At 37.1% G+C, this 16,507-nt stretch overlaps 2 protein-coding genes across 2 annotated transcripts; both read left to right on the top strand.

Moving 5' to 3' along the window:
• Nucleotides 1-442: 442 nt before the first annotated feature.
• On the top strand, nt 443-5,661 carry LOC131223518 (uncharacterized). The gene is made up of 4 exons (XM_058218955.1): nt 443-930; nt 1,027-1,137; nt 1,837-1,905; nt 5,375-5,661. The coding sequence occupies exons 1-4, from the start codon at nt 769-771 to the stop codon at nt 5,423-5,425; spliced, it is 393 nt and encodes a 130-aa protein (XP_058074938.1). The 5' UTR covers nt 443-768; the 3' UTR covers nt 5,426-5,661.
• Nucleotides 5,662-11,435: 5,774 nt separating this feature from the next.
• Nucleotides 11,436-14,476, top strand: LOC131224215 (uncharacterized). Its single transcript, XM_058219752.1, has 4 exons — nt 11,436-11,680; nt 11,950-12,019; nt 12,135-12,215; nt 12,292-14,476. Exons 1-4 carry the CDS (start codon nt 11,436-11,438, stop codon nt 12,844-12,846), a joined length of 951 nt encoding a protein of 316 aa, XP_058075735.1. The 3' UTR covers nt 12,847-14,476.
• The last annotated feature ends 2,031 nt before the right edge of the window (nt 14,477-16,507 follow it).

The raw sequence follows: 16,507 nt of genomic DNA, 5'->3' as shown, positions 1-16,507 counted from the left end.
AAAATGAGGTGGGCGTAGTTTCCTAAATGGGCCATAGATGGGTCGCACGGTCGCAAATTTCTCTTATTTATTTACCACTATTTATATTTTTTTTAAAATCAAATAATAATTTAAAAGAAACGCTTGTCAAGGTGCCTTATCCATTGCACAAATGGCATTGTATACTGCTTTTAACTTGCATTGATCAAGTGATCTTAACCATCTATTATGAGAAACCAACAGGGGAGAGAGAGAGAGAGAGAGGTGCAGGGGTTGTCCGAAGGGTGTAAATGAAAGTTTAAGACTCGAAGGACTCGTCCAAGTCAACTCGGGATCAGACGCACCCGATCGAAATCAACACCACGAGTTACCTCAACTCCGTGCCGATTCACCCTCGACTCGAGATCGAATAAGTCGGTCCGAGTCGCCGATTCTTTAATCATCGAAAGTAGGTTGAATGGATTTCTTACAATGTTTTCCTCGTCGCAAGCAGTCCATCTCATATTTCAAACCACAAATCCTCAATCCCTCTTTCCTTCTCTCCCTCTCTTCTATATATATAGCATACATCCGTAGAGAGAGAGTCATAATCCATCCTATCCAGAGAGATAAGAGTCCTAATCCATATATATCATATAGGAGTGGTAGCTCTTCAATCCTAATAGAAATCTTTCTCATCCTCATCTTCAAACTAGAAAACCCTCCTTTCTTCATACACCATATCTCTATCCTCTTCCTACATACATCAATACATTTCATCTTGTCTACTAGATAGCTGCATCATCATAGATGAGCTCAGGTGGGAAGAGAGGAGGACAATCGCCAATTCTATCGGAAGATGTCCCATGGCGGGCTTCCCCTTCTGGAAACCCTATTCCCAAAATTCACCATTCCCCCATCCTTCGCCTCCCCTCCAACCCTCATTCCAATTACGCCCTCGCCGTCATGAAGGTTCTCATTCTCTCTCTTGAATTTTCTTCACCTTTCACTTTCAATGTCAATTTCCTAATTTTCTGTTCCTTTATCCTCCTTTTTCTTTTTTCACAGCATCCGGATCCTATCGGTGGCGGCCTAGCAATGGAAGCTAAATTGGAAGCAGCGGGACCCGATTGCATCGTGCCTGGGCAGGTTATGCCGTTGAGGTTGCTTGGTTTGAAGGTCCTTTACTGAACAAACTGCATCCTTTTTCTTATAACTGTTTTTTTTTCCTCAGTGAAATAGATGAAGAATTCTTCTTGACCTTTTCTTCCATTTGGGGTATTGGATTAGTACTAAAATTACAGTTCCGTTTCTTGTGTCCAAGTTGAAATTAACATGATTGATTGCATTTTGGAGCCTACCCCCTGAAAGTGAGCACCGAGGGAGGTTATTGGCGTTTGGGCATTTCAAGTTATTAAGCTAAACTATTGCATTTTAGTTCAATAGTGCATCCAAACACTGCCTGATAGTGAAAGTTGGATGGGGAAACCAAGTTGGACACTGTGAATTATTTGGTCAGAGCAAGAAAGACAGTTTTACAGGCATAGTTCTTGATTAGAGGCTGGTAAAGCTGAAGCAAGACAGGAAAATAGGTTTTATGGGGAATTTGAAGAAAGGGAAATGGGACAAATTATGGCCATTATTGTTGCCAAAAAGATTTGGACCCCATTTGGTAGATAGGTTAAATTGAGTTCAGATAAGGGTCTCTAATACATAATTAATGTTAACTAAAATGAGCTCATTACATAATTACTTTGACATTAACTCATTACATAATTACTGTTGAAATGAACTCATTACATATTACTCTCTCTCACATGGGAAAAGATTGATTATTTTTGAGTTGTGATATCTGACAAGTACCTTTTACTCTTGCAGGTATGGCCTATTGATATCAACATGAAGTTTATGGAACCTGTTGGACGAGAACTTAGGACCATCGGAAAGGTAAGCTTCCATTTATGCTATCCTTATCTTTCAGTAATAATTTGTTCCCATCGTGGACAAAAATGTTCTTTGTCACTCATTTCTATAAAGCATGCTGGACTTCAAACTCTTATTAGATCTACAAAATCAAAACAAAACTAGATAGTAGTGAATGGATCTTATCCATCAGCGAAAGGTTTGTGAGGATTTTGCAGTTGATTATGAGGATAGCTTTTCTCTAATGCCCAAGATGGAAAATGTTTGATGAGCCCTTACCACTGCTGATATTGCTACTGACCTTTCTTGTGGATAAATGCCTAGGATGCCACCTTTCTTGACAGAGATTTAAACCTGCTGGTACACTTGAGACGCACCCTGAAGTTACTCTCTGATAAGCTTTTATGCACTGAAACTCAGTTTGATACTGCTCAAGCACCTTCCATTTTCAATAAATCAAAGAAATTATATTTCATGCAAGCTTTCCAGTAAAGCTCTTTAAATTTGTGTACTTGTTTGGTCCAGCATTTCCTAAATCTAGGTCGATGCTCTGCCATTAGTCGGAAATGTGATAAATTGCACTTATAAAAGTACTTAAAACAGCCCTCAATCAACAAAAAGCTCTTTATATACAAAATTACAAATCAGTAGGATTGGAATGATGGTTTATAAACCTATTACCTCCCTAAGCACATTGGAGCTCAGTATTTTTCAACCTCAAAATGAAATAATGAGGTGTCACCCAAATTAGTGTGAGTGATCAAGACCCAAGGTTAATAGTGTGATTTTTGAAGTTTTCATAATCTTGAGTTTCCACAAAGTTATCATTTATTGAAAAGCCATTGAAATGTCTTTGGGAAGTAGTGGTGGAGAGGGTGGAAAGGGAACTGTCAGGTTGGAAGAGAAGAATATACCATTGAGGTTGTTTGTCACCCTCTTATTAAATTGGCCCTAGCTAATATGCCTGTATCCTTCAAGTCCCTATTCCAGTTCTCCACGAGTGTTTTTCAAATATGGGAAGGATCCAAAGAGATTTCTGATGGCGAGGTGCGGATGAAAAGCACAAGCTTCATTTGATGAAACGGGGAAATATGCAAACCGAAGGATCACGGAGCTGGAATCAGATCCATGAACATTGCATTGGTCGGAAAATGGCTTTGGAGGTTTGGCACCGAAGACAAACTTGTGGAAACACGGGTAATATCTTTGTAAATTTGTTTCCTGACAAGGAGATGTTATATGAAAGCATCTTCCCAAAACAGAACCTTTGGGTAATGGAAAACAGTGTTCATAATTGAACCTATGTTTTATAAGGCCATTGTGGGGGAAATCTGAGAGGGGGATTGTTTTTGCTTTTGGGAGGACCAGGGGTGTGATGTCACTGCCCTTTGTCACATCTATCCAAATCTGGTACTCACATCTATCCAAATCTTAACCAGATTGCCTGTGAAAGAGAGAGAATGGTTTCTCAATATTATCAAGCTATAGATGTAGTAATGCAGGCGTTGATTTTTATTAGTCCTCAACAACAAAAAATCTATGAAGTTTGTCAGCAGATTTTTTATTTATTTATTTATTATTATTATTAATTTTATTACACATGCACTCACACCCCCACACACACTCACACCACAGTGGGATTTCATGCATCTTCACCCTCAATGTGATGGCAATTTTTTTCACAAAAGTTGTTTTGCTTGAAGCAATGTGCTAGGCAGGTTGCTAGCCTAGGTATCAGGTGGACAGACTTTGCCAAACAAATCATAAGAATTCCAGTTTTTGGGAAACAGTATTGAAGCCAACCACAGATAGTTGGCCAATGCAATGGTGGTGATGGTGCCTTTCTTTTCTCTTTTTAAATAGCCAGCGACTGTTCTGAGTTCCAATTAAAAATTGGATGCACTTGCTTGATGTGACCCAGTTTTGCAGCAGAGTTCTGCACGTGGTTTTCAATTTCATTCCTGTTCAGCGAAATAACCAAAAAGTCCCATACCATGTAGGAACCATACAGGTACAGGTATCGAACTGTACTAGTGCTAGTTCCAGCTTGGTTTGTCCGTTTCAGTCCAATTCAGCTGGACTGTTTCAACACAGTTTTTCTAGATTTTTTAAAAATTAATTTCCAGCCATTTTTATTCCATTTAGTTGCTCTAAGGTTAGAAAACCAACGAAATGCAAGGCTTGCAAACAATTGAAACCCTCTGTTCTGGGAAAAGAGTGAGTTCCCAGATATTTCTCTCTAAAACTTTTCTTTTTTCCTAAACAGAATGTTGAAACAGCCAAAACTTTCCATTCCAATATGAGAAAAATAAAATTCCTACCAAAGTGGGATTGATAAACTATGGCATGGCACCAGATCTATCCAGCTCTGATATGCAATAACAAGTAACAGCCCCCTACAAAAGGAAGCAGCCTGAAAGCCTCCAGCTGATAAACAATGGCACAAGAACATGAGCCTCAATCAATTTTACCTTCTGTTCCTGCACAGATCAGGTAATGGCATCTAATGCTGTCCCACTTTTGTCATCATGGGGCCAGCCAATGGCCTAACTCTTTTGGAATTGGAGGATTTATATGTTTTGGGACTGTTTTACAGTATATATATATATATATATATATATATATATATATATATATATATATATATATATATATATATATATATATATATAGGGAAAAGGTACTATGCGCTCGACCTCACGAGTCCGTCCCATGAGGTTGAGCTGTGTGGGCCCCACCGTGATGCGTTTCGAACATCTAACCCATCAGTCAGATGCACCATTCCATCGTGGGCCTAGGTCTCAAAAATCAAGTCAATCCGTGACTTTTGTGGGGCCATACCACATACAGAAGTGGGGAGGGGCCGTGCACCATTAAAACATTCATAATCAGTTTTTTGGGCCCACAGAGATGTGGTTTGCAAATCCAGCCCATCCATTATGTGTCCCACTTGCATTAGGGTTCAGACCAAGTTTCAGCAGCATTCAAAACTCAGGTGGCCCCCACCAAGTGCTTTTATATGTTTTAACGGTGTTTCACATGATTTTAGATGGTATGGCCCACCTGAGTTCCGTATACGGCTGGTTTTTGGGATATCCCATAATTTAGAGGGTACCCATCAAATGCACGGCGTTGATGGTCGACACGCATCACGTTGGGGCCCACACAGCTCGACCTCACAGGAGCTAATCGTGAGGTCGAGCGCATAGTACCTTTTCCTATATATATATATATATATATATATATATAGGAATTTCATCCATTTGAAAAAAGAATTCTAATCTGAAGCTTTTAGAGAATCACTCTCAAAGCAATTAAACCCTTCATTGTCATTAAGGGAAATGGTTAAGCTTTCACATTATATATTTTAGAAAAATTGCTATCATCTGTATACCTAAATTGATTCCTTTGTCTTCTGCCTTCATGCATGCAACCTGCATATGTATGTTTCTGCCAAGAACCATGATCATGCTAATGACTTGTGTGTGTGCAGTTCATGGATTCGGCTTTCAACCTCATGAATGCATCATTTACAGATCGTTAGGTTCTCATCCCTGGCTTATCAATAGATCAGGCAACAAGGCGCAAGTATACACATAAACTTTAAGTTCTTGGAATACTCAGTGTACTCATGATGAGCTTTATCACAAGCATTTTCTAATTGCTTAGTATTGAGAGTGCATCGACACGGAGGACTAGCAATGATGTTGTCATGTAACTGTAGTGCTGAAACCCATAGAATAACAGAGCCGAAATCTTGCGGATTGGGTGTTTGTGTTATTGCATTTTGTCTACATCACTTGTTGAAAGAACTATCGAGAATTCGCATGAAATTTTGCTCTCATAAACATTGCAAGTTTTCATTTATTGTTTTTGCTGAACCAAATGAAATACTCTTATATGCATCTCCATTTGGATCTGATGAAAGCTATCTATTTCTATAGCTTTTCTTAGTCATGCACATACAAGTTCGGTCATGTACACACTAGAGTTGCCAGCATGGCACATTGCTGCTAGATCCAATCCATTCATCAGAGGAATACCATAATTTAGATGCTCTCACCCAAGAATCAGATCAATCCATTGGTCAGGTGGGTTACAGTTACAAAGCAAATGTATGGATGAAGAAAGCTGAAGTTTTATTTCTGTGCAAGTGTTTGTAACATTGTGACCCACCTGTTGAATGGGTCAAATTTATTTTTGGGTGGGAACATCTACAAGATGGGACCCTGCCTGATGGACGGCTTGGATATTGTAGCTGTCAGCAATTCTGGCACCAATGAACCTCCCTTGTAAATGCGTGTGGCGGCTCTAGCAAAGCTCCTATTTCTTTGCCAATTAGATTACAGACTTCTTTGCCGGTGGAAACTGATTGCGTGCTTAGAGAAGTACATTACAATGTTTGTTGGAAATATATCCAAGGACATCTGCTTTTATTTTTTATTTTTTTCATGTGATTCGTTGCAAACCTGGTTGAAATGAACACGACCTAGATATGATAAGAACAAACAAATTCCCCTTAATTTCTATTTTGTTATTTCGTAACATCGAGTGGATACTTTGGCCTACCCATGCAAAATAGGTGGTTTACACTAGGCCGCATAAATAGTGGACCACCTAACCCTATACGACCAGGTCTTGGGTTCTACAGACAAACCCAGGGCTTGAAATCTAGGTCTTGTTTCTGGGTGAGGACCAACGATAAATGGCGTGGCCCAGTCAGTCCCTGTTATTCAAAACAATGGATGATTCAAAGATACCTGTGAGTGGTCCCATTCAACATGCATGTTTAGTTTAAAAGCAATTTTGGATTGAAGGTTATGTTTCAATTATCAAAATCATCTGATATGATGGGATTCATTGCAGATGTAGAGTGCAAAGCAAAAAAAAATAAAAAATGGACTATTTCAAATCTTGATCTCTGTTTTTTTTTTTTTTTTTGGAAAGATTATTTTAACCTTGATCATGTCACCCTTTCACTTACTAAGCCAAACCTCATGGGGCTAGGGCCAGGGAGTCGGCCTGTGTAGCCTAACCCATTGTCACTGGGTTAATATCTCGGTTCATAGCACGGAATAGGACTCACTCTAATAAGGGGTTTTGCTCCTGTACCCACCATTATGGTACATAGTAAAACTAACATGCAGCGATGCCCAATCATCAATCGAGCATGTATCGCATGGTTAGAATCATAAGCCCTGGAGCGTGGAATTTATCATACAGGTATGGTTCAAGACAATGATCGGGCCTAATTAGTTTACGTGCACAATTTTGAATGTTTCCATGCTATTAATCAGATGATCCTAAGATCAATCATCCCGTCTATGTTATTTTTGCACCATGGAAACCTGTTACATGTAAGAGTGGACAGTTCAGATCGATGATTAAAATCACAATGGAAACCTGTTACATGTAAGAATGGACAGTTCAGATTGATGATTAAAATCACAATGAAAACCTGTTACATGTAAGAATGGACAGTTCAGATCGATGATTTGGCACCCTACGTGAGAATAATGGGTTGAGCACCACATTCTGATTCCGTTAAACGGCAACCAAAGATCAGGGAAGAGGACTCGGCTCAAAAGAAATAAATAAATAAATAAAAGAGAATTTTCCTACTTTAAATCTCACCTTTTACCCATTTGCTTTCTTAAACAATGCAAACTTTACTTTCTAGGACTAAACTCTTCTATTTTCTTTCAGATGAGAATACCCTGTAATACAAACTCATTTTTTAAAATCTTCTCTACTCTCCTCTTAAAACCAGAATACCCTACTACTAAAAACTTATTTTCTAAAATCTTCTCCATTTTTTACACTAGAATACCCTTCTACCAAAAACTCATTTTCTAGAATTTTCTCCGCTCTTCACACTAGAATATCCTACTACCAAAAATCCATTTTTTGGAATCAACTCTCATCTTCAAACCAGAATACCTTTCTACCAAAAACTCTTTTAAAAAAATAAAAAATAAAATAAAATAAAATAAAATCTTATCTCTTCTTCATATAAGAATACTCTTCTACCAAAACTCTCTTTTTTTCTGAAATCTTTTCCTCTTCCTATTTCTTTCTAAACTTTTATACTTTTCATTTATAAAGTTTATATCTTTTCTTTTTTTTTTTTGGACAAGAATACACTTGCTACCAGAAACTGTTACTTCTTTTTATTCATTTTCTTTTGTTAATAAAAGACTAAAATGATGTCTCTATTAAAGAAACCACGCATTACAGGTATATTTGAACAAATTTTCCTAAATCCTAAACCAAAACAAAATTGCACTTACACGAGTTCTCTATGAATTTCATTGAGTCCTCGGTCAATTTGCCAGAATTCTCGGTCAATTTGCCCAAGTTGTCGGTGAAATTCCGGAGTGTTATAGGTGAAGCTGCCCGATTTCTCAGTGAATTTGACCGAAAACTCGCTTAAAATTGACCGAGAAATCCTCTAAATGGACCGACAACTCCGTGAAATTAACTAAGGAATTCATTCAAAATTGACTGAGAACTCTATGAATTTCAACGAGTTCTCGATCAAATTCGCCAAGTTGTCGGTCAATTTTTCAATGTTCTCAGTCAATTTTTCCAAGTCCACGGTCAATTTCACGGAGTTATCGGTCAATTTAGAGGATTTCTTGAACAGTTTCACCGACTTCTCGGTCAATTTCAACAAGTTCTTTATCAAATTCATAAGTAATTGGTCAATTTTCGAAGGTTCTCGATCAATTTCAACACCTTCTTGGTTAATTTCAGAAAGTTCTCGGTCAATTTCAACAAGTACTAAGTCAATTTCAAGAAGTTCTCGGTAAATTTTTTATGAATTCTCTGTCAATTTCACTGAATTCTCGTTAAATTTCACGAGTTCTCAGTCAATAGAACTCGGACAAATTGACCGAGAACTCGCTAAAATTGACCGATAACTTGTTGAATTTGATCGATAACTCCTAAAAATTGACCGAAAAACTCAGCAAAATTTACTAAGAACTCGCTGAAATTGAACAAGAAATTGAGAAACTTGACTGAGAACTTGGAAAAATTGACCGAGAACTTGCTAAAATTGACCATGAACTTCATGAAATTGACAGAGAATTCCATGAAATTGACCGAGAACTCGCCAAAATTGACCAAGAACTTGTTGAAATTCACCAAGAACTCGGGAAAATTGACCTAGAAGTTCTCAGTGAATTGAGTTCTTGATCTAGTTCACCGAGTTCTTGGTCAATTGTCCCGAGTTCTCAGTCAATTTCATGAAGTTTTCGGCCAATGTTCCATGACTTCAAACCTAGATGCAACATGGGTTTACTTATCTTCTCTTTGGCATCTCTTGCGTTTATGAGTATTATTCAATTTCCTAGGTATACGTTGGGATTGTATCCTCTCTTTTAAGGTCGCCTTCATTCCCTCTTTGAAATTCCACAGCTCTTGTAGGACATATCGTCTACTGGGATTGTATTCATTTATATCATCTAAGCTCTAGTTACAGACTTGAAAACTTTAACGCCCCACTTATTCTTTAATTCCTTTAACTTTACATCATCCTCATTATTTCAATGAATTCTCGGTAAATTTCGTGAAGTTCTCAATCAATTTCATGAAGTTCTTGGTCAATTTCAACAAGTTCTTGATCAATTTCATGAAGTTCTCGGTCAATTTCAATTAGTTCTCGGTCAATTCAATTGAGATCTTGGTTAATTCCATCGTGATCTCAATAAATTTCATGAAGTTCTCGGTCAATTTCATGAAGTTCTTAGTCAATTTCGTGAAGTTTTCAATTAATTTCCCCAAGTTCTCGGTCAATTGACATGAAGTTCTCGGTCAATTTCATGAAATTCTTGGTCAATCTGATGAAGTTCTTGTTGAATTTTAGCTAATTCTCGGTCAATTTCACGGAGTTGTCAGTCAATTTTAGCTAATTCTCAGTCAATTTCACTGATTTCTCGTTCAAGTTCACCGAGTTCTCGGTCAATTTTCCCGAGTTCTTGGTCAATTTCATGAAGTTCTCGGTCAATTTTTCATGACATCGAACCTAAATGCAACATAGGTCTACATACTTTCTCTTTGGCATCACTTGCATTTACAAGTATTATTCAATTACCTTGGTATACATTGAGATTGTATCCCCTCTTTCAAGGTCACCTTCCTTCCCTCTTTGAAATTCCATAACTCTTATGGGAGATATCGTCCACTGGGATTGTATTCATTCATCTCCATCAAAGCTCTAGTTATAGACTTGAAAACCTTAACGCCCCACTTATTCTTTAATTCATTTAGCTTTACATCATCATCATCTATTATTTCAACAAGTTCTTAATAATTTTCACGAAGTTCTCGATCAATTTCATGAAGTTCTCGGTCAAGGAGAAAGCATGAGAGAGATCGGTGAAATTAACCGAGAACTTGCTGATATTGACCGAGAACTCGAAAAAATTAAATGAGAACTTACTGAAATTGACTAAGAACTCTTGCAGATAGACCGACAACTCCATGAAATTGACCAAGGACTTGGAAAATTTGACCGGGAACTTTGGAAAATTGACAAAGATCTTTGTGAAATTGACCGAGAACTCACTGAAAATGATCGAGAACTTAGTGAAATTAATCAAGAACTTCATGAAATTGATTGAGAACTCGTTGAAATTGACTGCAAACTCGCTGAAATTGACCAAGAACTTTAGAAAATTGACTGAGAATTTCAGGAAATTGATCGAGAACTTCATGAAATTGACCAAGAACTTCAAGAAATTGACTGAAAACTTCATGAAATTGACCGAGAACTCGGTAAAATTCACTGAGAACTTCATGAAATTGACCGAGAACTCTATAAAATTGACCGAGAACTTCACGAAATTGACTGAGAACTTTATGAAATTGACCTAAAAATCCATGAAATTGACTAATAACTTGCTGAAATTGAACAAGAAGTCCGTGAAATTGACTAAAAACTCGTGAAAAAATTGACCGAGAACTTGTGCATATCAACCACAAATTTGCTAAATTTGACTGAGAAGTCACTAAAATTCACCGAGAACTCGGTCAAATGCACCAGTAACTTGCTGAAATTAACCAAGAACTCAAGAAATTGATCGAGAACTTGTTGAAATTCACCTACAACTTAGGAAATTTGACCGAAAACTCGCCAAAATTGATCGAGAACTCGAGCAACTCACACTATACTTGATGAATTTTCACCTTCTACTTAGTGCAATTAAACTATTCGTGAATTTTCACACTATGCTTCATGAACTATTAAACTTTATTTTTGATATATTTTGTAATTTATTCCTGTAGATGACGAGTCTCCGCATAAGGCAATTGATTCAAGAGTTCCAAACTTGTCCTCTAAATGTTCACTAACATGGCGGTTTAATACTGTGAAGTGTGATTTGGAGAAAAACGAGAGCAGATGAAATATTTTTAGGCAATCCCCATTTTCTTTTTTACTACACATTCCATCATTTAGGTTTATAGGAACTCTCTTTCACCTACTTTTTGTAAGATATAGAGGTGATCTTGTATTGGAGATACGGGAGACACATTTGAAATTTATGGAGATGGACTTCGCCCTTATAATAGGGCTGAAGACTGGAGACCTCCATATACCCAAAATTCATTCTACCAAGAAGTCAATAAGAGAGAAGTACTTTAAAGAATATCTCATCTTAAAGAAACACCTAGGAGAGGTGTTTGATAAATTAGTTGACAGTAATAAGGACGAAGATGTCATGAAGGTTGGTTTAATCATGTGTGTAGAGTGGTTTGTTAGGGGAACTGACATAAAAATTATGTGCAACATGGAGTATGTTGATCTAGTAGACTCTTTGGAAGAATTCAATAGCTATCATTGGGGTAGTTTGGCCTTCCAGACAATGGGCGAATGAGTCGAAGGTGCCGTGATGGCATCACATGGGATTCCCTACAATGTTTACGGCTGCATCTTTCATCTACAAGTAAGAATTCTTTCCATTTTCTTTTGAAATTAGAGTTTATATTAAACTCTAGTTTTTTAAGCCCATGCAATTTCATTGTAACAGATATAGGTCGTAGAGAGAGTATCAACCCTTAAAGAATATATGATTTCATATGTTCCCTCCCAAATTCCACACTTCATACAATATCGAGGCTAGAGGGGTTGGAGGTACAACACAATTCACCAAATATTTCAAAGTAAAGATGTAAGCTAATTTATTTCAAGTTAAATGGTCACTTATTTTAATATATACGTTCTGTACATGAAACAAGTTTTTTTGCAGACTGAATTAATCCTTACCTTGGAACCTACTAGTGAAGAACTGGAGACGAACACCATTCGTTTGGTCCGTGATAGATTTCAGGTAAGATGTCATAAAAGTCTTTATTAATTTATTTGATACATTACATCTTTGACATATACATTATTCCATTTTATAGGGCATTAAAGATAAAGAGGTGGAAGCCGGGGAAGAGAATGATGACGAACAAGGTGGTGAAGGAGATGGCGAGGGGGAGGGAGAGGGAGAGGCAGAGGAGAAGGGAAATGGATATGATTTGGCGGAAGAACTGAAGGAGAAGAGGGAAGAGCTGAAGAAGGAGAGCGAATTGTCGAAGAAAGAGAGGAAAGAGTTGAGGGAGAAGGAAGAGCTTATCAAGGAGAGGGAACCCATGCAAAAGGAGAAGGAAACGTTAAGGACGGAGAGGGAAGAGTTGAATGAGAGAACTCAGTTGAAGATGGAAAGGGAATTGTTTTTTAAGGAAAATGAAGACTTGAAGAAGGAGAAGGAGGAATTGATGAAGGAGATGGAAAAGTTTGTGAAGGTGAATAAAGAGTTAAAGAAGGAGAATGAGGAGTTGAAGAAGCAAAAGGAAGAGTTTCTAACAGAAAGGGGCAATGGAGATGAAGAATTAAATAAGGAGAAGGAGTTGAAGAAGAATGAAGAGTTAAAGAAGGAGTTGAAGAAGAATAGGGAAGAAGAGGATATGGAATAGAATGAACGAGGGAATGGAGAGGTGGAGATTCAACCTTATACTGCAACGGAGGCTACTATAGTAGAGAAACCATTGATGTCTACTCATGTTTATCAAAGGACACCTAAAAGGGACTTGAAGCCGTCTTACTATAAGGTTTCTCCATTTTTGTCCATCTCTGTTATTCAAACAACTCCCAACATCGTCGCCGAATCCGAGATATCCAAAAACTTTTGTACTTCTCCGATGCCCTTACAAGCCCAAATGGACCCATTCAGAGTAAAATCAGAGGAGGAATTGCAAGAATTAGAGAGTTGGTATAATGCAAACAAAGAGACGGCAGCATGTGTTTGGTTCAAATCCATATGGGTGAAAGATGAATGGGTTGATAGTGTTGTAAGTATTTTATATATATACACATTTATTTACATCTATTTAGCTCTTATATTAGTTTTGAGTTTAATCATCCTATTGTATTAATGATGCGATTGACAAATACCTTGAATTCCTAGAGAGAAGGCAGAATGAACTTTTAGCAGTATATCCTCGGAATCGCAAGTTCTACCCCACTTATTTTTGTGGTAAATGTTTGCATTAGATTATGGTCAATCTGTTTTCTGTTTATATTAGATTTGTAGTAATATTTGATTTTGTTTGTAATAGCAATGTCTCGAAATCAGTATGCTGACTTTGAGAATATATCGGGACCAAAAAAGTGTCTTGGAGCGAAAAGCACTACAAGTCGATAAGGTCAGTGTCTACGGAATTGTTAAGCATCGATAAGGGGTTAAGGCTATGTGGCATTACCAACGGGTAATATTGTCATTACAACTTATCAATACTGGGTATACCCTTTTCTATCATGTCTTTAATGCTATCTTATTTTGTCAAACATGGACAAGTATACGTACCTGTGAACCACAACAATAGTCATTGGTGTTTAATGGTCATCTACTCACGAGAACGATTGATCATTATTCTGAATAGTTTATATATGAAGGCCATCAATCGATACAAGAAAGAGATTCAGATGATGAAGGAGGGACTACCGATAATCTTCAATGCAACAGGTGATACGTTTGCACTTAACGGGAAGGATTAAACCATCAAAGAAGAGATTTTTGTACCGAATCAGACAAATGGTTATGACTGCAGCATATTTGTAATGAAATATATTGACATATTGTACATCGGTCAAATTTTAGCAGGAACAAACTTGCAAAAATGAATTTAATTTTTTAGGAATTCAATAGCATGTGATTGTTTAAGTGTTACTTATAGATGATATTTGCCTTTGGCATGGGAGGAAGAGGAAAATTTAGTGAAATGTTGTATTTTGTTGTGAATGATGTCTTATATAAAATTCATTGTGAATGAAGATTTGTTTGTGAATTGTTCATTAATTTAATTGTGACTAGTGATTTGTTTGTTGATTGTTATGATTTTTCTGAGTTCGCTGTCAATTCCATTGAGTTCTCAGTTAATTTCACGAAGTTGTCGATTAGTTTCGCAAGTTCTCCATAAATTTCATAAAGTTCTCGTTCAAATTCAAGAAGTTCTTGGTCAATTTCTACAAGTTCTCGATCAATTTCATGAAGTTCTCGGTTAATTTCTGCAAGTTCTTAGTCAATTTCATTCAGTTCTCGGTCAATTTTCACAAGTTCTCGGTCAATTTCATGAAGTTTTCAGTCAATTTCAAGAAGTTCTTGGTCATTTTTATGAAGTTCTCAGTCAATTTCACTGGGTTCTCGATCAATTTCCTGAAAATTTCGTTCAATTTCATTCGGTTCTCGATCAATTTTATTCAGTTCTCGGTCAATTTCCGCAAGTTCTTGGTCAATTTAATAAAGTACTTAGTCAATTACCTAAAGTTCTCTGTCAATTTCATTTAGTTCTCTGTTAATTTCATTAAGTTCTCGATCAATTTTTGCAAGTTCTCGGTGAATTTATTGAAGTTCTCAATTAATTAATTTCATTCATTCCTCAGTCAAATTCATAAAGTTCTCAGTCAATTTTCACATGTTTTCGGTCAATTTATGAAGTTCTTGGTTAATTTTCGAAAGTTGTCGGTCAATTTTCGAAAGTTCTTGGTCAATTTCATGAAGTTTTCGGTTAATTTCATTCATTCCTCGGTCAATTTAATGAATTCTTGGTCAATTTCACTAAGTTATCGGTCAATTTTGTGAAGTTTTTAGTTAATTTCACCAAGTTCTTGGTCAATTTCCTAGGCTTCTTAGTCAATTTCACCAAGTTCTCGATCAATTTTAAGAAGTTCTTGATCAAGTTCGTCGGCTTCTTAGTCAATTTCATGAAGTTCACCAAGATCTCACTAGATGTGTCTCCAAGAGAATAGGAAGAAAAAAACACTGGTTCTCAACAACTGGCAAGTCAGATACCACTTATTGTTGAGAAATAAAATACAACTCATTCTTTTGTATTATGTTTTGGAAGTAAAAGAAAGATCTAAATTTTCCAAGTGCGAGCAGCAATAAATGCATTCGAGTAAGTTTAGGGTTAAGGGAACAAAAATACTGTCCATCCATATCCGGTTGACCGGGTTCGGCCCCAGTCAACCCCAACTTGCTGTCCATCCATACCGTTGGTCGACCCCAACCTGCTGTGGATCTATAGTCGGACCCGGTTGACCCCAACCTGTTGTCCATTCATACCCGGTTGACCGGGTTCAGACCCAGTCGACCCCAACTGGATTTTTGAACTTGCTGAGTAATTATCACTGTCCTCCTGTCTTTTTATTTTTTTCTTAATTTGATGAAGGAGGATGAAATTTTGTTAGCCTGGTTTGCAGTGGGATCTCCAATGTGACTCTAACGCTTTAATATATGCATTTTGTTTTTTCAACTTCGGTTTGTTTTTCGTATAGATTTTATAACTTATGTTATGATGGATCGTACATGAATGGCAAGGATGAGCCAGAGCTGAGAAGTACTCATGTTCACTTCAGAATCATACTCTGGTCATTACACTATTAATCTGAAAATGGTTGAGAAAGTTGACCAAGGAAAAGTGGTCTTATTGCAATAGTTAAAAATTACACCAATAAGCTTCTCTCATGTCACAATAAGCTTTGAGAGTGTTTGGCTGCACTAATAAATTAAATTGCAATAACATTAGTTTAACAAAGTCAAAATGATAAAATTGCAATTGCCTACGAGTCTCCAAATTGGGGTTGCCCCAGTAGTAAAATCAGTTTTTTATAGTATACTTGGCATGCCTGTCTATTTCCTGGTCTGTGCCCAAATCCAGGCCAGGCTCATAACATCCATACTCCAAATTGTAACCATCTCATGCTCAAGTTGGACTCCAAGGAATTGAAACAGCAAAATAAGGAAGCTGTCAATGCAATCATTCCTCCATTTTTCTCCAGTGGCAATTTCACAAAATCAAATTCAGGAAGATGCAGCTTTCTCTGTGAAAACATTCTGAACCATGACATAATGTATATGAAGAAACTGCTCGAATATTACAAAAATTAATATGGGCTGAAAAGTAGAATGTAGGTAATAGGAATGCTTAAAAATGCATTAATTATTTATAACTTGTTTTTCACAGCTTGAGTAAGCAACTTTAATGATACACATATCAATCATTTAATACTCCTTCAATCCTGCATTTCTTTCTTAGAACCCATCTCTTCATCATCTGCGGCACCAGCCTGAGCAGT

The sequence above is a fragment of the Magnolia sinica genome, chromosome 13 (assembly GCF_029962835.1).
Source record: "Magnolia sinica isolate HGM2019 chromosome 13, MsV1, whole genome shotgun sequence".
Lineage (NCBI taxonomy): Eukaryota > Viridiplantae > Streptophyta > Magnoliopsida > Magnoliales > Magnoliaceae > Magnolia > Magnolia sinica.
This window is presented reverse-complemented; position numbering and strand designations above follow the sequence as displayed.